At 43.6% G+C, this 22,761-nt stretch overlaps 1 protein-coding gene across 1 annotated transcript in view; it reads left to right on the forward strand.

Annotated features, from left to right (window-relative positions):
• Positions 1-1,071: 1,071 nt before the first annotated feature.
• LOC106571774 (fibronectin type III domain-containing protein 1) overlaps positions 1,072-22,761 on the forward strand; it is an 82,968-nt gene continuing 61,278 nt past the window's right edge. Inside the window, 4 exon segments of the mRNA XM_082961490.1 lie at positions 1,072-1,239; positions 13,824-14,018; positions 15,359-15,445; positions 19,376-19,444. Coding sequence (XP_082817616.1) covers positions 1,167-1,239; positions 13,824-14,018; positions 15,359-15,445; positions 19,376-19,444 — 424 coding nt within the window. The 5' untranslated portion in view covers positions 1,072-1,166.

Genomic DNA, 22,761 nt, shown 5'->3' on the forward strand with positions numbered 1-22,761 from the left:
CTAATTTCCCTTGCTATAGACTCTAGCTCCGGAATAATGCAAATTTGGGGTTAGTCCCATTCCTCCATCGCAGTGAGAAACTGGAAGACAGATGTTCAGTTGGGGGAACAGAGCGCCAATGATCTGTCCCACCGCTCCCATTTAACCTAACGTATCAGGCGTAAAAGAAACATTTGAGCGGCATTTCCTTCTTTAACTGTTGGGGGGAGGTTATTTTCTGCACTGTTCAACCAATCCAGTAAATGTGGTGAAGGAGTTAAGACGGTGTATCGCCTCGTTAACTCAGAAATACCAGAGATACTTTTGAGGAGATGGGAAACTCCATTGAAATCATATTAATGCCCACTGTGTGCATTGCCCGTACGTCGTCAATGGGCCACGTGGTGCATTCTGGATACACTCCGACAAGGAGATCTCTCATTCAAGGAGTCAGTGGCAGTAATTTGTGCACTAGCAGAAAAACCCAACATGAGCATGATTTACGTGAATAAGAAGCTTGCGAAATTAAGTACTTTTGAGGAAAATAGGCAGGTTTCTCGACTCATATCCTGACTTTTAGAAGGGATTGTTTGATGATTAGCTTAGCAGCGGCGTGACGCAGCCTGACAATGTGAATGCGATTGGTCAATAGGCTGCTGGGTGGGGCGTTATACGTTTCCCCATTCATTGGCCACTGAGATTCTTATCGCCTCTGAAGTATCTCTGGGAATACTGGTTAACATCCAAAAGCGGAAGTCATGTCACAGGCTCGCTTCCATTTCCCCTATAGAGAATGATAGTGACATCTAGTGGCCAGAAGGCTGTATTAACATTGGCGGCGCCATTAGAGGCTTCCACCATTTTAATATAGTACTTCCAACTTCATTTGGTGACCCTGTTGGAGTCATGTCCAACGGGTTCATCTGGAGGGATCAGCCAATCGGGAAGAAGAAAATGTGCTATTTCAAAATGAAGATGGCCTCAATGGCACTGCCCATACTGTCACAGACGATATAATGGCACAGATACAAAGATGAGTACTCTATTTTACTCTATGGTTTCCCCTGAAAACCAGATGCATCCGGTTATTTTCTTCCCCGCTGAAGGTGCTACCAGTCTAGCCAGCCTTCTCTCTCCCTCTTTCCCTCTGTTGCGCAGCACCGCGGGACTAGCGCACTATACTCACTATGGCATCCACCGCAGCACGGACTCTCTTAGTGCTTTTCGTCACCTTCTGTGCATCAAGTACTGGATTAACAGGTAAAATCACCCTTTTAATTTATATTTTCAGAGCAGATGCATGGTTTCAGTTTTTCACTATTGAGGTAGCACTTTATTAATTGATTTATGTCTGGGATATGTGGAGCTGGGCTAATAGCCTAATCGATAATCAATGAATTATTTACACCATAAATATAATATATCCAGTTCCCCATCCGCAATTGTTTTTCATTGTTTGTTTTATATCATGTCAGGCAACCAATAGCTTCTAATTGAGCTGCTGCTGGGACATATATCATAATTACCACGTTGCATTGCAGGAAAAAGTGTTTGTGAGAGAGAATCATTTTAGCAAATCTTCTGGTTTGTGTGGCATAAAGAAACTATGCAAAATATGAGGGAAAGTGTGTTATTTTGGGGACAAATGATGAAAAGAAAAATGCTTAACTGTTTGCAGATGGGGAATGAACATACCAGTCAAAGTGAGCAATAATAATGAATTTGGGCCGTGAAACTAGGCCTTTCATCGTTTCTGGTCTGGAAGGAAAATGTGATGTAGCCTTTTGAGCGCAGGAGTCATGGAATATGCGTTTACCTCATTGGCGCACACTGAAGTAGCTTTGCTCTACAATTAAAATAAGATGACGAATATTAGATCATAAGCCATATGATTAGTATCAATCACCACACCAAAAAAAATATGAAGAAAAAACTGCTTTGATTGATAATGGGACGTCACAGTACCAAAAGGGTATTCTAATTGGCGCCAGTAGCAACTCCATGATGGCCCGGCTTTCAACTCCAACCTCGCAGGGAAAAGGGGCAAAAAGGAAATGGTTGACTTTCTCATAAAGTTTCTGTCAATCTCGCTCCATATTCATCTAGGTGTCACTATAGCTTCCACGTATTAGCGGTTTGACTTTTATTGGGATGAATCTTGTCCTGGAGGCAGAGGTGAAGGATTTCCTCTCGAAAGTCAGAATTGGCTATAGTTCCTTCAGAAAGTATTTATACCCCTTGACTTATTCCACATTTTGTTATGTTACAGCCTGAATTCAAAATGGATTCAATATTTTTTGTCACACATCTACGCACAATACCCATAATGACAAATTGAAAACATGCTTTTTGAAATTGTGTCAAATTTATTGAAAATTAAAAAAATAAATATCTCATTTATATAAGTATTCACAGTCAATACCTGGTAGAAGCACTTTTGGCATTGATTACAGCTGTGACTTTTTCTGAGTTAATCTCTAACAGCTTTCCACACCATTTGCCCATGATTTTTTTCCAAATTCTTCAAGCTCTATCAAATTGGTTGTTGATCATTACTGGACAACCATTTTCAGGTCTTGCCATATATTTTCAAATAGATTTACAGTACCAGTCAAAAGTTTGACTCATCTACTCATTCAAGGGATTTTCTGAAATGTTTGTACAATTCTCTACATTGTAGAATAATAGTGAAGGCATCAAAACTATGAAATAACACATATGGAATCATGTAGTAACCCAAAAATGGGTAATATTTTATATTTGAGATTCTTCAAAGTAGTCACCCTTTGCCTCGATGGCAGCTTTGCACACTCTTGACATCCTCTCAACCATGCATGAAGTAGTCACCTGGAATGCATTTCAATTAACAGGTGTGCCTTGTTAATTTGTGGAATTTCTTTCCTTCTTAATGCGTTTAAGCCAATCAGTTGTGTTGTGACAAGGTAGGGGTGGTATACAGAAGATAGCTCTATTTTGTAAAAAGCAAATCCATATTATGGCAAGAACAGCTCAAATAAGCAAAGAGAAATGACAGTCCATCATTACTTTAAGACATGAAGGTAGGTCAATCTGGACAATTTCAAGATCTTTGAAAGTGTCATCAAGTGCAGTCGCAAAAACAGTCAAGCGCTATGATGAAACTGGCTCTCATGAGGACCGCTACAAGAAAGGAAAACCCAGAGTTACCTCTGTTGCAAAGGATAAGTTCATTAGAGTTACCAGCCTAAGAAATTGCAGTCCAAATAAATGCTTCACAGAGTTCAAGTAACAGAAACATCTCAACATCAACTGTTAAGAGGAGATTGCATGAATCATTGAATAAGCAGGTGTGTCCAAACTTTTAACTGGTTCGGTAAGTCAAAACTGTAACTCAGCCACTCAGGACCATTCACTGTCTTCAGCACAGGAGGTTGGTGGCACCTTATTTGGGGAGAACGGGCTTGTGGTAGTGACTGGAGCGGAATCAATACATCAAACACATTGTTTCCAGGTGTTTGATGCCATTCCATTCTCTCCATTCTGGCCATTATTATTAGCCGTTCTCCCCTCAGCAACCTTCTGTGAACTCCAGTGTAGATTTGGCCTTGTGTTTTAGGTTATTGTCCTGCTGAAAGGTGATTTCATCTCCCAGTGACTGGTGGAAAGCAGACTGAACCAGGTTTTCCTCTAGGATTTTGGCTGTGCTTAGCTTCAATAGGTTACATTTTTATCCTGAAACACTCCCCAGTCCTTGACGATTACAAGCATACCGATAACATGATGCAGCCACCACTTGGTACTCAGTAATGTGTTGTGTTGGATTTGCCCCCAACATAACACTTTGTATTCAGGACAAAAAGTGAATTGCTTTGCCATATATTTTGCAGTATTACTTGTTGCAAACAGGATGCATGTTTTGGAATATTTTTAATCTATACAGGGTTCTTTCATTTCACTCTGTCAATTAGGTTAGTGTTGTGGGGTAACTGCAATGTTGTTGATCCATCCTCAGTTCTCCAATCACAGCCATTAAACTCTGTAACTGTTTCAAAGTCACCATTGGCCTCACGCTGAAATCCCTCTCCGGCAACTGAGTTATGAAGGACATTTGTATCTTTGTAGTGACTATTGTTATTTTTTTTACCCATCTACCTGCTCTTTGTGGTTGAATCTGTGTTTGAAATTCACTGCTCTACTGAGGGACCTAACCATTTTCTGTATGTGTGGTGTAGAGAGATGAGGTAGTCATTCAAAAATCATGTTAGTAAGAGTCTAATGACTCCCCCGTGCGTCAATCTAAGTAACATAATAAAACAATCCTCATCAAAATCTGTCAGTTTAAGCTAGAGATATGACCACCGTCTCAATCCAACGCATCTGCCTACGTCAGCCTTCAGCATCTGCGGTGGAAGGTCGGTGAGCTACAGCCGTGTTTGTCAGACCATGAGACATCCCAAAAATTGGTCTTCTCACAAAAACGTTTGTAGCGTGTCAATCACTCTATGGAAAGATGAGACTCTCATAAACAGGATGGTATTTTCCGTTTTGCTCACGACGCCCCACAAACTCCACAGGACTCGTCTGAAGTTGGTACTGCTGATGTGCCAACTTCTGTCGGTAGTGTCCGAACCGTTTGGGCTACAAACTAATATGACCCCGCTATGGAAAGGGGAGATTCTCTGTTTTACTCTATTACCTCCACAAGTGTCACGGCACTCATCTGAAGGTAACCGGTACCGGTTAAAACAATTAATGGAAGTATGGAGGTAGTTTTGTTCCCCCCTAAACAAGGGGGCTAAATATGTGTCCAAAAAACGAAAATATTTCCTTAGCTTTCTAATATCTACTAGATATTATTTTTTGACTGTCTGTTTTGACATTTATGAAAGTATGACAATATGTTTCTATGGGCTATAGTAGTAATGGCCAAATTCAACATTTAATACAATATTTTTTTGATACCTACAAGGGTCCTAAAATTCAAAATCAGGTAGCTAAATTATCCATGGTATGACCACCTAAAAACAATTCCATATGATTATGTGACTTTTTAAGCAAAATTTTACTCTTTAACTTATTTAGGCTTGACATAACAAAGGGGTTGAATACTTTTTATTTTTAATTCATTTGTAAAAAAAAAAAAAAAAAATGAAAAACATAATTCCACTTTGACATTATGGGGTATTGTGTGTAGGCCAGTGGAAAAAATGTCAAGGAGTGTGAATACTTTCTGAAAGCACTGTAAAAATCCATGAAAACAAAAATGTTCTTTTTGATCTTAATTTAAGGTTCATTTAAGGTTAGGCTCAGATGTGTGGTTAATGTTAAGATTAGTGTTAGGTTTAAAATCCGATACCTGCCAGTTATTATCGTGTCCACGGGTCTTGTGCGTGCTGTGAAGACTAGCTCCTCTGTGTCAGAGCGCGCTCCCCTTCAAAAATCCTCACAACCGGTGTAAGAGGAACAGGCAGTGGGGAATGGTGAGGGCCTTCTATGTCTTCAGATAATCCCTAAGGATTTGATCAAATCATTGTTTTAGTTTTAAAATATAAATTTCATTTTCATTTCTATTTCCTCTTTTCAAAAATGTTTCAATGGTATTTTAATGTTTGTTTTTTTTACCCCTTTTTTCGTGATATCCAATTGGTACTTACAGTCTTGTCCCATTGCTGCAACTCCCGTACGGACTCGGGAGAGGCAAAAGTTGTAACGGCTGTCTTCAGGAATGGACCAAGGCGCAGCGGGAATGTGGATACTCATATTTTAATTCACAAAAAGGAGTAAAGCATCCACCGGACAAAAACAATACACGACAGCAACAGTCTTGCAGGCACACAAAACGCAATGCAAGAACAACTACCCACAACCCCAAAGAAAAACACACACTCCTATATAGGACTCCCAATCAAAGGCAACTCAACACACCTGCCTTCAATTGGGAGTCCAATCACCCACACAACATTTAACAAACACAAACCCCCTGCCACATCCTGACCAAGACTAACACAATTACGCCCTCTGCTGGTCAGGACATGACAGTACCCCCCCCCCCATCAAGGTGCAGACCCCGGAATGCACCTAAAAAAAGAAAACACAAAAAAATCCCCAATACCCCAACAAAACCAATAAACAATAACCCCTAAACAATAAGGGAGGGAAGGGAGGGTGGCTGCCGTCACCGACGGCACTGTGCTACACCCTCCCTCCCCAACCCACCTATCCTGGAGGTGGCTCAGGTGCAGGACGTGGACCTCGCTCCACCTTCGGCGTAGCTGCGCCGGGCAGACGGGCCACTCGGGCTGACCCTGGCAGACGGACCACTCTGGCTGGGCCGGAAGACAGGCGGGCCACTCGGGCTGGGCCGGAGGACAGGCGGGCCACTCGGGCTGGGCCGGAGGACAGGCGGGCCACTCGGGCTGGGCCGGAGGACAGGCGGGCCACTCGGGCTGGGCCGGAGGACAGGCGGGCCACTCGGGCTGGGCCGGAGGACAGGCGGGCCACTCGGGCTGGGCCGGAGGACAGGCGGGCCACTCTGGCAGATCCGGCACGGCGGGCCACTCTGGCAGATCCGGCACGGCGGGCCACTCTGGCAGATCCGGCTCAGGATTCACCAGGCTGGGGAGACATAAAGGAGGCCTGGCTCTGGGCGCAGGCCCTGGACTCACCAGTCTGGGAAGACCCGCTGGAGGCCTGGTTTGAGGAGGTGGCACAGGAGAGACCAGGGTGGAGAGACCCACTGGAGAACTGGTCCGTGGAGGAGGCACGGGCTTGACCAGGATAGGGAGACCCACTGGAGGACTGGTCCGTGGAGGAGACACGGGCTTGACCAGGATAGGGAGACCCGCTGGAGGCCTGGTTTGAGGAGGTGGCACAGGAGAGACCAGGGTGGAGAGACCCACTGGAGGACTGGTCCGTGGAGGAGGCACGGGCTTGACCAGGATAGGGATACCCACTGGAGGACTGGTCCGTGGAGGAGACACGGGCTTGACCAGGATAGGGAGACCCACTGGAGGACTGGTCCGTGGAGAAGGCACGGGCTTGACCAGGATGGGAAGACATGCAGGAGGCCTGGTTCTGGGCGTAGGCACAGGACGTGCAGGGCTGGGAAGACATGCAGGAGGCCTGTTTCTGGGCGCAGGCACAGTCTTTACCAGATAACCAGCACGCACCTCAGGATGAGTATGGAGAGCTGCCTCAGGTGACATCATTCCCACGACACGCTCATTAGGGCGAATGCCGTACTTTATGCACCACACTAGCAGCTCTCTCATCTCCCTCTCCTTTAATTTACCCATTAACTCTGTCACAGTCTCTGCCTCGTACCCCTCGCTCGCCTCCCATGTCAGCCCGACTGGCACTGGTTCCGACGTCGGCTCCGCCGCCTGTCCCGTGTGCCCCCCCCAAAAAAATTGTTGGGGCTGCCTCTCGCGCTCGTTGCGCTCTCTCTCCTCGTAATAGCGCCTCTCCGCTCTCGCCGCTTCAATCTCCCACTGCGGGAGGCGATAATCCCCAGCCTGAATCCATGGTCCCTCTCCGTCCAGGATCTGTTCCCAAGTCCATTGGTCCATCACGCTGTACTCCTGCTGCTCCTTCCTCCTCCGCCGCTTGGTCCTGGTTTGGTGGGTAATTCTATAACAACCGTGTTCAAAAAAGGACCAAGGCGTAGCGGGAATGTGGATACTCATATTTTAATTCACAAAAAGGAGTAAAGCATCCACCGGACAAAAACAATACACGACAGCAACAGTCTTGCAGGCACACAAAACGCAATGCAAGAACAACTACCCACAACCCCAAAGAAAAACACACACTCCTATATAGGACTCCCAATCAAAGGCAACTCAACACACCTGCCTTCAATTGGGAGTCCAATCACCCACACAACATTTAACAAACACAAACCCCCTGCCACATCCTGACCAAGACTAACACAATTACGCCCTCTGCTGGTCAGGACGTGACAAAAGTTGAGAGCAGTGCGTCTTCCGAAACACAACCCTGCCTAGCCGCACTGCTTCTTGACACACTTCTTGCTTAATCCGGAAGCCAGCCGCACCAATGTTTCGGAGGAAACGCCGTACAACTGACAACCGAGGAAGGCGTGCATGCGCCCGGCCCACCATAAGGAGTCGCTAGAGCGCGATGGGACATCCCGGCCGGCCAAACCCTCCCCTAACCCAGAAGACGCCACCTCATTGGTCTCCCGGTCACGGCCGGCTGAGACACAGCCTGGGATCGAACCCAAGTCTGTAGTGACACCTCAAGCACTGCAATGCCTTAGACCACTGCGCCACTCATGATGCCCCTTATATTATTATTTTCAACAATATTCTGATTTAATCTCATCAGTTTGTGATGGAAAGGAAAGAGATAAGACAACACATAAATCCAATCAGGATTTATTTTTGGTTGTCTCGGGGGAGACAAATCTAGCTACCTGATTCAGCCATTGGCTAGGCCCTCAGAAGCTAAATAGAAGGCATCTGCCATTCAACTGTATTAACGCCAGGGTTGGGGTCAATTCCATTTACATTACAGTCAAATTCCAATTCTCTTCAAAGCTTTCCAATTAGGATAATGTGGAATTGGAATTAGAATTTGGGTTACTTTATAAAATGACTTTAATTAAAATTAATTGAACCCAACCCTGATTATGCCAGAATTTTGGAGCGACAGTGGAATCAACCAATCACATTTTGACTTGTAATGGGTAGGACAATTTTTACAAAAACGTATGGAAACTTCTGCCTTCTCGAAGACCGACAGGTCATTGCGCAATAGTGAGCAGTGGTTTTCCCACGGTCTAGCTAACTACTTTGTTGTAGGTTAGTTAAAAGCATGTAGTGCAGCAGGTGTCATTGAAGAGGATGTTATTGCTAATTTGTTAGTTTTGCCCTTTTCAAGATTAACTTTCAACAAGAACTTAAGTTTCAAATTATCATTATAAAACAGGTTGTTTGGATCCTAGATGCTGATTGGTTAATAGCATGGAGTTATAGCACCACAATCCCCACATTCCACAGGTAATGCTTGTTAACATAGCCCATCTGTAAATAGCCCATCCAACTTCCTCATCCCCATACTGTATTAATTAATTTATTTATCTTGCTCCTTTGTACCCCTGTATTTCTACTTGCACATTCATCTTCTGCACATCAATCACTCTAGTGTCTAATTGGTATATTGTAATTACTTCGCCACCATGGCCTATTTATTGCCTTACCTCCCTTTTCTTACCTTATTTGCACACACTGTATATAGATTTTCTTCAACTGTATTATTGACTGTATGTTTTGTTTATTCCATGTGTAACTCTGTGTTGTTATATGTGTCGAACTGCTTTGCTTTACTCTTGGCCAGATCGCAGTTGTAAATGAGAACTTGTTCTCAACTTGCCTACCTGGTTAAATAAAGGTGAAAAAATAACAAATAAAAACTGTTCCATCAGATTTATCCACTGTCCCATAGCCCAGCTAGCGTCTAGACATGATTTCCCCATGCTACCAGGCTAACGTTTGTTTGCAGCTGTTGGGGTTTGTCTAATCCTTGTTGTCTTCCTCTATGACCTGTGCAACGATGTTGCAGTTAAAAACAAATATACACTTATGTTTGTGAAACATTGTTGCATTTAAACTTTAGATCACAGATTACTTTGTGTGCTGAATGTGAAGAAGATGTTGGCGTAATAGTTGTGCATTTTAACTGGGAAATGCTTAGCCTAATGGTTGTGTTTTTGTGTTCTTATGATTGGAATCTACCTGCTTATTATGTCAGAGTGAATGTGCTGCTTATTCTTTAACATCCTGCTGTGAGTGACTGCTGTCTTTCTATCGGCCCTCTGTGTTTTACAAAAAGTGTTCTCTCTTACATGGAGTGTGCTGGTATTACGGACACTGTCCTTTCAGCATCACACGTCTGTTACACTCACATCCTTTGATGTGTCACTGTTGCTTTTGGTGATAGTGGGATAGTGATGGCGTTAGGCTGTGCAAGCAGTGTGGTTGCTGTTGCTATGTCTGTGTGAGTGGCAGCATGAAGCGTGGCTTAGCCTCAGGTCTGTTAGATTCAGTTGGGTGCATTAAGTGATGCTATGTTATCTTTCTGTTTTGAGTTTGGTACAACGTGTTGGAAGATTTTTTTACCCACTGAAGGCCTAGGTCCAATAGCCATGGTTCGCCACTGGAAACAGGTGTCTCAGTTTCCTCTGTTACCATAGGGATAGGAGAATAGGTAAACACATGCTTCTAACTAATTGGAATGATGAACATCGGGGTGGACAGAGGCATGGAATATCCATCTCAAAAGACCCCCCTGAGCACAACCCCTAACCATCATTCTTGTCAGTAGAAACCCATTGGGCACACACAGGTTGAATCAATGCTGTTTCCACGTCGTTTCAATTTAATCACGTTGAATCAATGTAGAATAGACGTTGAATTGACATCTGTGCCCAGTGGGAGGGTTATTCAGTGTGACAGGGAAGTGTAAAATATGCTAAAACAATGACAACAACAAGACACTTTGAAGCCAAATCACTTAGCAGACTGACAAATGATCCAGCATTTTGATCTGTCAGATAGGAAGTTCTCCCTGAGCAGGTTGAGTGGCAGAGGCAGGTTACCTTGTGTTTCACTGGAGTCTCATTATCACTATCCATTCCATTCCATGTTTGCACGTGAAGTGTAAAATGGAGATAGCACAGGCAGACAGAGATTTCCGATCCACAGACAGTACAGATGTTTTAGAAGTATCTAGAGAGCACGGTTTGTGAAATAAATTTGGGAGCCACGCTCACACTTGCTGTGAGAGTACCTGTTGCTCACCAGAGGAAAAAAAGGCCTGAGTGAAAAAATTCAAAAGGCTGGAGTTTTGGAGAAGATTAGCCAGCTAATCCCTGTTGATCTGATTTATCTGCCATGTTACAATAACCCTCTCTTGTCCCTTACCCTTTCTCCCCTATCTCCTCTCTCTATCTCTCTCCATTTCTCATTAAATCTTTCTTAACCCACTTTGTCGGACTTCCTTATTTCTAATTCCTGTCTTTACTCACTTTCACTATTCTCTCTCTCCCCCTCTCCCGCCCTCTCACTCTCTCTTTCTCTCAGACATGCGTGCTCAGCGAGTGAGGTCATCCAATTAATTCTGAGTCTGCAAACTTAGATGCTGTTTGTTGTGGTTTTGTCCTTTTCTTGTCCACTGCTCCCCCTTCCTCTTTTACTCCTCTCCACTCCTCCAGACTTCCACACAGTACTGAGGGATATTCATTTCTTACAATAAGCACTTAGTGAAAGCACAAACGCCTAAAATCCCCCAAAGCCTAGCCAAGTATGACACTAAAGTAGCATTGTGATGAACAAAATAAGAGGAGTTCTGGGGAGGGACCAGGCTATTGAACAGAGTCGACACAGGGGTCACTGGTTGGATGACAGAGAGACAGAGAGATTAAAGTTAGAGAAAGGCAGAAGGGGAAAAGAGGGAATCATGTCCTCACAAGTCACAGGAATTTCTCCATTCCACCTCACCAAGAGGAATTCTACAGGAGCACTTCTACAGGATTGGCAGATCTCAGATTAAGCTTTTGGTTTTGAACTGTAACACAGGGGAAAATCCAGGTAGAGAGAAACATCTGTTGAGACAGACTGACAGACAGGGAGCGAAAGCATGTAGCTAATACTTTCCAGCGTGTCGACTGCAAGCCTGTTTGATCACCTGACGAGGGGCCGACCCAGGCTCTCTCACGTGTCACTCAGGTGTCCATCAACCCTGCCGCTGATGGATCTCACCTCAGGATGTCATCTCTGGGCGTGGTTATGTTTGGTTAAACAGGTAGCACCTGGGCTAGTGAACATCTGTCACAGAGAGAATGGAGAGAGAGTGTGTGTGTTGGAGAGAATGTGTTTGTATAGAGAGAAAGTGTGAACTCCTAATTCACAGGATTAGCAGTAGGTAGCGTTGCAGTGTGGTTTACTCATACCCTGTGCTGGTTACAGAGAACCATGATGTCATGATGGTTTGGGGTTGGTGTATTGATTATGTGGGATGAGGATATTGGGCCATGGTTTCACTGGTTTGTTGAATTTGTGGAGAGTTGTATGTGGGTTAGAGGGGATACTGTAGTGAGTGAGTGTGTTGTGGGGGAAAAGGGGTTGGTAGGCTGTAGAAATCGGACCTGCAGAGAAGCGCAGGTGCATGACCCAGAGGGTTTCTAAGATTTTTGGAAGAGGCTATGACATGACCTTAGGGCTTACTGTTTGCTCTGTTCACACACACACACACACACACACACACACACACACACACACACACACACACACACACACACACACACACACACACACACACACACACACACACACACACACACACACACACACACACACACACTTTCCTAAAAACCAGGGACACACACACTTTCACACATTTCCCCTTACACAACACTAAAACTATCCTCATTCCTTACATAGTCAAACTATCATAACTATCACACACAACACACATGCACAGTATCTTAGGGTTTTCTTGGGGGAAAAAAACAACAAAAGCCAAATTAGTATGACACTATAAAGCAACGTAAATATAATTACCACAGTTACACTGCAACCTCTTTAACTTCAGCCAGACTGTCTAAATTATGATATTAGCCTTAAAGTCAACTTTCTTCCTTCATAAATGGTTTATTATTAGATACACACACACACACACACACACGTATCTCCAGTTATTGTGTTAGGCTCTGTGTTCCTGGGCTAGGCGCCAGAGTGGTTGCATCATACAGTAAGCAGACATAGTGATGAGAAGTGCTTTCAGCAAACAGTAAAAATATAGAGGAAGGCAGAGAAAACAGATCAGTCCAATAAAGAGTTGGGAGAGCCTGCTTACTGCAGTATGATTGACAGGAGTTACTAGTTGCTTCCACAGACTGTTTTGGGATCACGAAACCCTGAATTCCACCTGGAAATGATGAGCGAGGAGGATTGTAACTGGACTGACACCTGGAAACTACTGTAGGAGACTCCTACAGACAGTTAGTGAACGTGATAGAGGAAGCCACCCTGTAGACTGTTGGAGAGGTTGCACACTGATCATGAGCATCAGATGGGGATTTTCTTTAGACAGTTCAGGACTTCATCATGTTTCATATTCACCTAGCAGATACTTAAATACTGTAACCATGACTCCTGTGCATCCCTTTGACTATGTGTAATAATTGTCTTTTGGCATTACAGGACATAAGAATCCGCTGACGTTGTGTTATCCGAGCAAACGATAAGCTCCTTACTGGCATTGTTTGTGATTGTGATGAATTCAGTTATGTGTTCTTCTTTGTGAGCATCACAACTGGAGTGTTATCGATGTTAAATCATTATCAACTGCTGGAGATTTATCAACTGCACACTCACACACTCCGTTCACACGAGTTAGATTGGGAGTTTTATATTCATGTTTTAATACTCCACTAAATACTTTATTGCATTTACTAGGTCTGATGTTGGACTAGGAGCGTGTTATGCTGTCATCTCAATAACACATGCATTTTCAACACTATCGAAAGAAAGAATACATGAAGAGATCCTAAATGTTTTCTTTCCATATGTATTTTGTTTTTTTAAATTGTATTATACTGGTATTTGCTTTGCTTTGTTTGGAATAAATGCAGACAAAAAGAAGACAGAAAAATAACCCTCACTCTCACCGTTCCTCATCTTGTTTTCATTTCATTGATCGGCCCCTTCTCCTCCTTCTTTTGAATATTTACCGACATTTAGTATTCTATAATGCTTTCATTTACTGAAGATTTTATGTTTTTGTGATGTGTGTGTGTGTGTGTGTGTGTGTGTGTGTGTGTGTGGTGTGGTGTGTGTTAGCCGACAAGCCCCTGCGGCCGCGGAACGTGCAGCTGACGTTGGTGGACAAGGGCCTGAGGGTAAGCTGGGAACCCCCCAACGAGCTGGACGGTCGGCCGGTGGACCGCTACAACATTGGCTACGGCAAGTCCATGAGGACACTCCGCTTCATCAAGGTGGACAAGGACAGACGGTCCGAGGTACTGGAGGATGTAGGTAAGAGATGGAGAAAGTAAGACAGAGAGAGAGTGGGAAGGGAGAGAGTGGGAAGGGAGAGAGTGGGAGAGATAAAGAGAGAGAAAGAGAGCGATAAGAAAGTTAAGGTGTGAGGGTGACAGAGAGAGAGAAAATCAGCTGTTTGAAACCAAATGGCGACATCTCTTGGTCTGCTCTCTGCAGGAGCTCTTTCTGTCTCAGAGAGAGAGAGAGAGAGAGAGAGAGAGAGAGAGAGAGAGAGAGAGAGAGAGAGAGAGAGAGAGAGAGAGAGAGAGAGAGAGAGAGAGAGAGAGAGAGAGAGAGAGAGAGAGAGAGAGAGAGAGAGAGAGAGAGAGAGAGAGAGAGAGAGAGAGAGAGAGAGAGAGAGAGAGAGAGAGAGAGAGAGAGAGAGAGAGAGAGAGAGAGAGAGAGAGAGAGAGAGAGAGAGATAAAATCAGCTGATTGAAACCAAATGGGGACATCTCTTAGTCTGCTCTCTGCAGGAGCTCTTTCTGTCTCTCAGGTACAGACAGAGTGGAGCACAGAGAGAGAGAGATGACGAAAGATATGAAGAGAGAGAGAAAGAGACATCTAAAATGTCTCTCTCTGGGGCTGAGTTCACAAACCTGTTCTACTAACACACTGAAGCCTCAGGATCAGAACATCCAATCAATCAGATAACACAGTCAAAACAAAACTACATTGCTTATTGGGAAACACAAGCACAAGCACAAAGCAAAATGCAATGCTATCTGGCCCTAAATCGACAGTACACCATGGCAAACTATTTGACCATGGTTACTGATCAAAACCTTAGAAAAACCTTGTCAAAGTACAGGCTCAGTGAGCACAGCCTTGCCATTGAGAAGGGTAGACACAGGAAAACCTGGCTCCCTGTAGAGGAAAGGCTGTGCAACCACTGCACAACAGCAGAACCTGAGACAGAGCTGCATTTCCTGACAAAATGTACAAAATATAAAACAATTAGAGAGTGTCAGTTCTCCAAATTTGAAACCCTTATTCAAGGTTTCAAAGACCTCTCTGATGAGGATAGGCTACCCGTCCTGTTGGGGGAGGACGCAGAGAGCTGTGGGTTGGCAGCGCACTACATTGCTGCCTGCCATAAGATGAGGGGCAGTGAACATGTCCTCTACTGTATGCTTATTGTTATTGTTCAATGTATGGTTATTTTGACCCTTGGTTATTGTTGTTACTGTTGTCCTGTTGACAATTTTGATTCTTATTATTTTCATATTGTAAATATCCAAAGTAATCTTTGGCAATATGTACATTGTTACATCATGCCAATTGAATTGAATTGAGAGAGAGAGAGAGAGCCTAAACTACGGAGTGTGTTTCAGAGCCCGGAGTTCTGCACTTTCTCAAGATGAGTGCCGAGAACAAGGAGGGGATAAGCAAACCTGTGTACAGAGCAGAGACGCCAGGAGGTGAGGTGTGTGTGCGTGCGTGTATGCGTGCGAGCAGTATGTGTTCCACTGTAAACCAGAAGGTGGGATATGCATTTCAACACATGTTGTTAAACGTGTACTTTGGGCTAACAGTGTTTTTACAGTCACAACAAACCCCAACTGAAACATAAGCACTGAGAGGCAACATCAGCATAGTTATTTTTGATTTTTACTGGGCATTATTTTTAGGGCTTTACGGGTTTCTCTGGTTATTCTTAATCTCACCTTATAAAACCCAATTCAAGACATTACGTTTTTATACACACAGGCAGCAGCAGTTGCTGCAGTATAAAACCTACCAAGCCTGCTTTAGTCATTATTCCATTTTCCTCTGAGCTTGGAGCTTGGCATCACAGGGCTGTACTTCATCAGCAGCCAACCCTAGTTTTCCACTTCCAAACTCAGACTCGGTCCAATAACCTAAACCCCTGTGTTGTGGTCAATCACTGACTCTCGTTCTGTCTGTCTGTCTGTCTGTGTGTGTGTGTGTGTGTGTGTGTGTGTGTGTGTGTGTGTGTGTGTGTGTGTGTGTGTGTGTGTGTGTGTGTGTGTGTGTGTGTGTGTGTGTGTGTGTGTGTGTGTGTGTGTGTGTGTGTGTGTGTGTGTGGAGGGACCGGGAGGTGTGTGTGCTTAAACTTGTGAGTGTGTGCTTCAGTGTGGGCGTGTGTTTGTGTCTATGTACCCCATCTGTCAAAGTTGTTGCTCACTGCATGTACACTACCGTTCAAAAGTTTGGGGTCACTTAGAAATGTCCTTGTTTTTGTAAGAAAAGCACATTTTTCTGTCCATTAAAAGAACATCAAATTGATCAGAAATACAGTGTAGACATTGTTAATGTTGTAAATGACTATTGTAGCTGGAAACAGCTACAGCTACAGCTGACAACTGTTGTCCTGATTAAAGAAGCAATAAAACTGGCCTTCTTTAGACTAGTTGAGTATCAGAATAGAAAGAGGAGTTGCAAAGAAAAAGCAATATCTCAGACTGGCCAAATAAAAACTGGCCAATACAGACTGGCCAATAAAAAGAAAAGATTAAGATGGGCAAAAGAACACAGACACTGGACGGGGGAACTCTGTTTCTCAAACTAGACACTTTAATGTACTTGTTCTCTTGCTCAGTTGTGCACCCACTCCCACTCCTCTTAATATTCTGGTTAGAGCCAGTTTGCTCTGTTCCGTGAAGGGAGTAGTACACAGCGTTGTACGAGATCTTCAGTTTCTTGGGAATTTCTCGCATGGAATAGCCTTAACCTCTCTAGGGAAGGTGGGATGAAATCGTCCCACCTACATAACAGCCAGTGGAATCCTGTGGCGCGATTTTCAAATACCTTAGAAATGCTATTACTTCAATTTCTCAAACATATGACTATTTTACACCATTTTAAAGACAAGACTCTCGTTAATCTAACCACACTATCCGATTTCAAAAAGGCTTTACAACGAAAGCAAAACATTAGATTATGTCAGGAGAGTACCCAGCCAGAAATAATCAGACACACATTTTTCAAGCTAGCATATAATGTCACATAAACCCAAACCACAGCTAAATGCAGCACTAACCTTTGATGATCTTCATCAGATGACACGCCTAGGACATTATGTTATACAATACATGCATGTTTTGTTCAATCAAGTTCATATTTATATCAAAAACCAGCTTTTTACATTAGCATGTGACGTTCAGAACTAGCATACCCCCCGCAAACTTCCGGTGAATTTACTAAATTACTCACGATAAACGTTCACAAAAAACATAACAATTATTTTAAGAATTATAGATACAGAACTCCTCTATGCACCCGCTATGTCCGATTTTAAAATAGCTTTTCGGTGAAAGCACATTTTGCAATATTCTAAGTAGATAGCCCGGCATCACAGGGCTAGCTATTTAGACACCCAGCAAGTTTAGCACTCACCAAAGTCAGATTTACTATAAGAAAAATGTTATTACCTTTGCTGTTCTTCGTCAGAATGCACTCCCAGGACTTCTACCTCAATAACAAATGTTGGTTTGGTTCAAAATAATCCATAGTTATGTTCAAATATCCTCTGTTTTGTTCGTTCGTTCAAGACACTATCCGAAGTTTAAAGAAGGGTGACGCGCCCGACGCGTTTCGTGACAAAACATTTCTAAATATTCCATTACCGTACTTCGAAGCATGTCAACCGCTGTTTAAAATCAATTTTTATGCCATTTTTCTCGTAAAAAAGCGATAATATTCCGACCGGGAATCTGTGTTTTAGTACAAAGAGAGAGAAAATAAAAACATGGGGTCGCCTCGTGCACGCGCCTCAGTCTCATTGTCCTCTGATAGACCACTTACCAAAGGCGCTAATGTTTTTCAGCCAGGGGCTGCCTCGACATCATTCAGCTTTTTCCCGGGTTCTGAGAGCCTATGGGAGCCGTAGGAATCTTCTCAGTTTTTTGCCTGCCATATGAGTTCTGTTATACTCACAGACACCATTCAAACAGTTTTAGAAACTTTAGGGTTTTTTCTATCCAAAGCCAATAATTGTATGCATATTCTAGTTTCTGGGCAGTAGTAATAACCAGATTAAATCGGGTACGTTTTTTATCCGGCCGTGTAAATACTGCCCCCTATCCCTAACAGTAATTTCTCAGAACAAGAATAGACTGACGAGTTTCAGAAGAAAGTACTCTGTTTCTGACCATTTAGAGCCTGTAATCGAACCCACAAATGCTGATGCTCCAGATACTCAACTAGTCTAGAGAAGGCCAGTTTTTTTGCTTCTTTAATCAGAAAAACAATTTTCAGCTGTGCTAAGATAATTGCAAAAGGGTTTTCTAATGATCAATTATCCTTTTAAAATGATAAACTTGTATTAGCTAAAACAACGTGCCATTGGAACACAGGAGTGATGTTTCCTGATAATGTGCCTCAATACGCCTATGTAGATATTCCATTAAAAATCAGCCGTTTCCAGCTACAATAGTCATTTACAACAATGTCTACACTGTATTTCTGATCAATTTGATGTTATTTTAATGGACAAAAAATAAGTGCTTTTCTTTCAAAACAAGGTCATTTCTAAGTGACCCCAAACATTTGAACGGTAGTGTATGTCTGGATGTGTGTGTATGTGTGTGTGTGTGTGTGTGTGTGTGTGTGTGTGTGTGTGTGTGTGTGTGTGTGTGTGTGTGTGTGTGTGTGTGTGTGTGTGTGTGTGTGTGTGTGTGTGTGTGTGTGTGTGTGTGTGTCGTGTTGTGGTCCCAGCGGTCTATCCAACACCATTCACCATAAATCAGTGCAAACGCTTGTGTGTGTGCACGCGTGTGTGAGACGATGTGCTCCTTGGAAATCGATCTGTTCCCACAGCATGCCAGCAGCATTAGTCATCGTAAATAACACCACATTGCTTCTGCATCATTAATGTGTCTGGCCAGACTTAGCGCTCTATTATAGCAACATGTCCATAATATCACTTACGGAGGGAGAGGAAGAGAGACAGAGAGGGAGAGTTAGAGAGCGAGACAGGAGTGAGAGAGAGAGAGAGAGAGAGCGAGAGAGAGAGAGACAGAAGGAGGGAGATAGAGATGGGGAGAAACAGAGAGAGAGCGAGAGAGTGTGACAACTTGACTGAAATGTCTGTAACAATAGCATCGTACTTTCCAGTACTAATAGAAAGCATGTCTTTTCACATCTTTGTACTCTCTGATGAAGGCCATGTAGCCGAAACGCATCAGAGTTTTTCAACTTTGTTTCCATTGAACATGCCATAGAAATAAAGGCATTTCAATTAACAATATGAAGAGTGTCTTGGTCCTTCTTTCTTTTTGCTCACCTGTATTTGTTTGACCAGTGTGAAGTCTACAGTACTTGTATGGATGTTTACTTGTTATAAGTTGACCCTATGGTTTACCTGTGTATGTTTACCTGTTCGCCAGGTGGTGAATGGGTCAAACTGGATGGCTTCGCAGTGGTGGACGGGACAGCTGTTAACGCATCCTCTCCAGGTAACACCAAAATGGATATTGTTCCTTCGCATTTTAGTCTTAGAAGTTAAACAATCCTAAGAAGTTCCGTTACAAAGGCAAATGTAAAATTGCAGCTATCATCGCAGAGTTAAAAATATATCCCTTCTCTGTGATGATTATTCCTAATGTTATGACTCTGGTAGAGAGAAACAGCCCAGTGGGTCTATCTAACCGAACCAATGGTATGTCTGCCCTGGCCTGGCCCGTAGCACATTGGATCCCCAGGCTTCAGGAAACACAGAGGCTGATATCTGGCGATCAGAGGATTGTTGAGTCGATGATCCAGACATCTGCAGGCTGTAGCCCAAGCCAAATTATGCGCAGGACCACTTTCGAGAGAGAGAGAGAGAGAGAGAGAGAGAGAGAGAGAGAGAGAGAGAGAGAGAGAGAGAGACAGACAGACAGACAGACAGACAGACAGACAGACAGACAGACAGACAGACAGACAGACAGACAGACAGACAGACAGACAGACAGACAGACAGACAGACAGACAGACAGACAGACAGACAGACAGACAGACAGACAGACAGACAGACAGACAGACAGACCAGACCAGACCAGACCAGACCAGACCAGACCAGACCAGACCAGACCAGACGAAACAAAAAAATCATCTGGTTGAAACCAAATTGGGACATCTCTTAGTCTGCTCTCTGCAGGAGCTCTTTCTCTCTATGAGGTACAGACAGACAGAGTGGTGCAGAGAGAGATATAACAATAGACAAGATAGGATTACTCATGTTTCAATGCACCAACAGTGAAGAGGAGACTCCAGGATGCTGGCCTTCTAGGCAGAGTTGCAAAGAAAAATGGTGGCTAATTTGAAGAATCTCACATTTTTAACACTTTTTTGGTTACTACATGATTTCCATATGTGTTATTTCATAGTTTTGATGTCTTCACTATTATTTTACAATGTAGAAAATAGTAAAAATAAAGAAAAACCCTTGAATGAGTAGGTGTCTCGAAACTTTTGACTGGTACTGTACACAAATAACTATCAATAGAAAACAGGTCAAATTAAACGAAGTGCAGCTAGTTTGCTGTCTTTCCAGCTTCAGTTTGAAATGATTGTGTTATCTGTGTTGTTGGCTAGCTACTCTGAACAAGAGAGCACATTTTCTACGCCAGGCGAAATTGCGCATCATTAGCTTATTGTTATGGATGTGTCCAAATAAATGTCACTAAAAAACAAACGCAAATGCAGCTACTTTGCTGTTATTCTGGCTGCACTGTTTGACCTGACTGTAAGTTATCCGTAGTAGGCTAGCTAGCAGGCAAGGGATAAGAATGTGGCAATGGAACATTTAGAATGAACGACTGGTTCGCGTCCATAGATACAGAACAAAAAGACTGAATGCGTGGGTCGCGTCTCTGGCAACCGAACCGATCAGCCAGCTGGGTAGCAACCTTAGATTTGTGTTGGGACTATATCTTGTGGGTGGATGAAATAGTATGAATAAATTAATCAAATAAAGTTAACAAAAATATGTTAATCATTATTTGAATATGTTGATAACCCGCTGTATAAAAGTGATAATGCCCTCGAAGCCGGTGTTTGAAGGATATATTGGTACGGATTCTGGCCCTCGACTTCTTTTTGGGCCTAACAACAACGGTGCCAATATATCCTCCAAACCCCGGGATGGGCAATGACGGGCACGCAGGAGATTATCCAGGCGGATGGCAATGGCGATGAACTGGTCCAGCATGAGGTCATCATTGCGACCAGCTTGGTCTGGATGTCTGCCTGTAGCCCGCTGCGGGAAACCGTCAACAGGGCCTGGTCGTTCCAGCCAGTGGACGCAGCCACCGTCCGTAAATCCAGAGCGTACTCAGACGCTATCCTGGACCCCTGACGTAGACGGAGGAGACGCTCACCTCCCTCTTGGCCCTCTGTAGTGTGGTCGAAAACGGCACGGAAGAGTTGAGTGAAGTGACGAAAACTGGGACGAAACCCAAAGTGCTAAATAATAAAGTACTCAGGACCGACAAAGACAAATGCCAGAGGGAGTTTTATACAGTGATAGAGGGGGGATTGGAACCAGGTGTGCATAATGATGACGAAAAAAGTCCGGAGTTGATGAGTGAAGGGTGTTTGCCAGCAGCAGGTTCGGTAGCAGCTAGAAGGCCGGCGATGCCGAACTCCTGAGCTGGACAGGAGGCGGAGCCAAAGTGAAGGCTGGTGTGACAGTTGGTTAACTGGCGGATGAGCAAGAAACAGATGGGAACACAAAGCGCCCTACTGAAATGGCCACTATACCATTCTTAATTGGAAATAAAACGTTTGAATGTAAAGAAGTGCATTTTTTATTTTGTAGTGAGGATGAATGCAACTCAAAGAGCTAGAATTGACACAATTGTTCAATTTGGGAGGAACTTGTTCTAATTGAGTTGAAACATGATTACCTGAATACATCTTGTCAATTTCTAATGATTATTTCTCAATTACAGTGAGGGAAAAAAGTATTTGATCCACTGCTGATTTTGTACGTTTGCCCACTGACAAAGAAATGATCAGTCTATAATTTTAATGGTAGGTTTATTTGAACAGTGAGAGACAGAATAACAACAAAAAAATCCAGAAAAACACATGTCAAAAATGTTATAAATTGATTTGCATTTTAATGAGGGAAATAAGTATTTGACCCCTCTGCAAAACATGAATTAGTACTTGGTGGCAAAACCCTTGTTGGCAATCACAGACATTTCTTGTAGTTGGCCACCAGGTTTGCACACATCTTAGGAGGAATTTTGTCCCACTCCTCTTTGCAGATCTTCTCCAAGTCATTAAGGTTTCGAGGCTGACGTTTGGCAACTCAAACCTTCAGCTCCCTCCACAGATTTTCTATGGGATTAAGGTCTGGAGACTGGCTAGGCCACTACAGGACCTTAATGTGCTTCTTCTTGAGCCACTCCTTTGTTGCCTTGGCCGTGTGTTTTGGGTCATTGTCATGCTGGAATACCCATCCACGACCCATTTTCAATGCCCTGGCTGAGGGAAGGAGGTTCTCACCCAAGATTTGATGGTACATGGCCCCGTCCATTGTCCCTTTGATGCGGTGAAGTTGTACTGTCCCCTTAGCAGAAAAACACCCCCAAAGCATAATGTTTCCACCTCCATGTTTGACGATGGGGATGTGTTCTTGGGGTCATAGGCAGCATTCCTCCTCCTCCTCCAAACACGGCGAGTTGAGTTGATGCCAAAGAGCTCCATTTTGGTCTCATCTGACCACAACACTTTCACCCAGTTGTCCTCTGAATCATTCAGATGTTCATTGGCAAACTTCAGA

The sequence above is a fragment of the Salmo salar genome, chromosome 15 (assembly GCF_965601325.2).
Source record: "Salmo salar chromosome 15, fSalSal1, whole genome shotgun sequence".
NCBI classification, from domain to species: domain Eukaryota; kingdom Metazoa; phylum Chordata; class Actinopteri; order Salmoniformes; family Salmonidae; genus Salmo; species Salmo salar.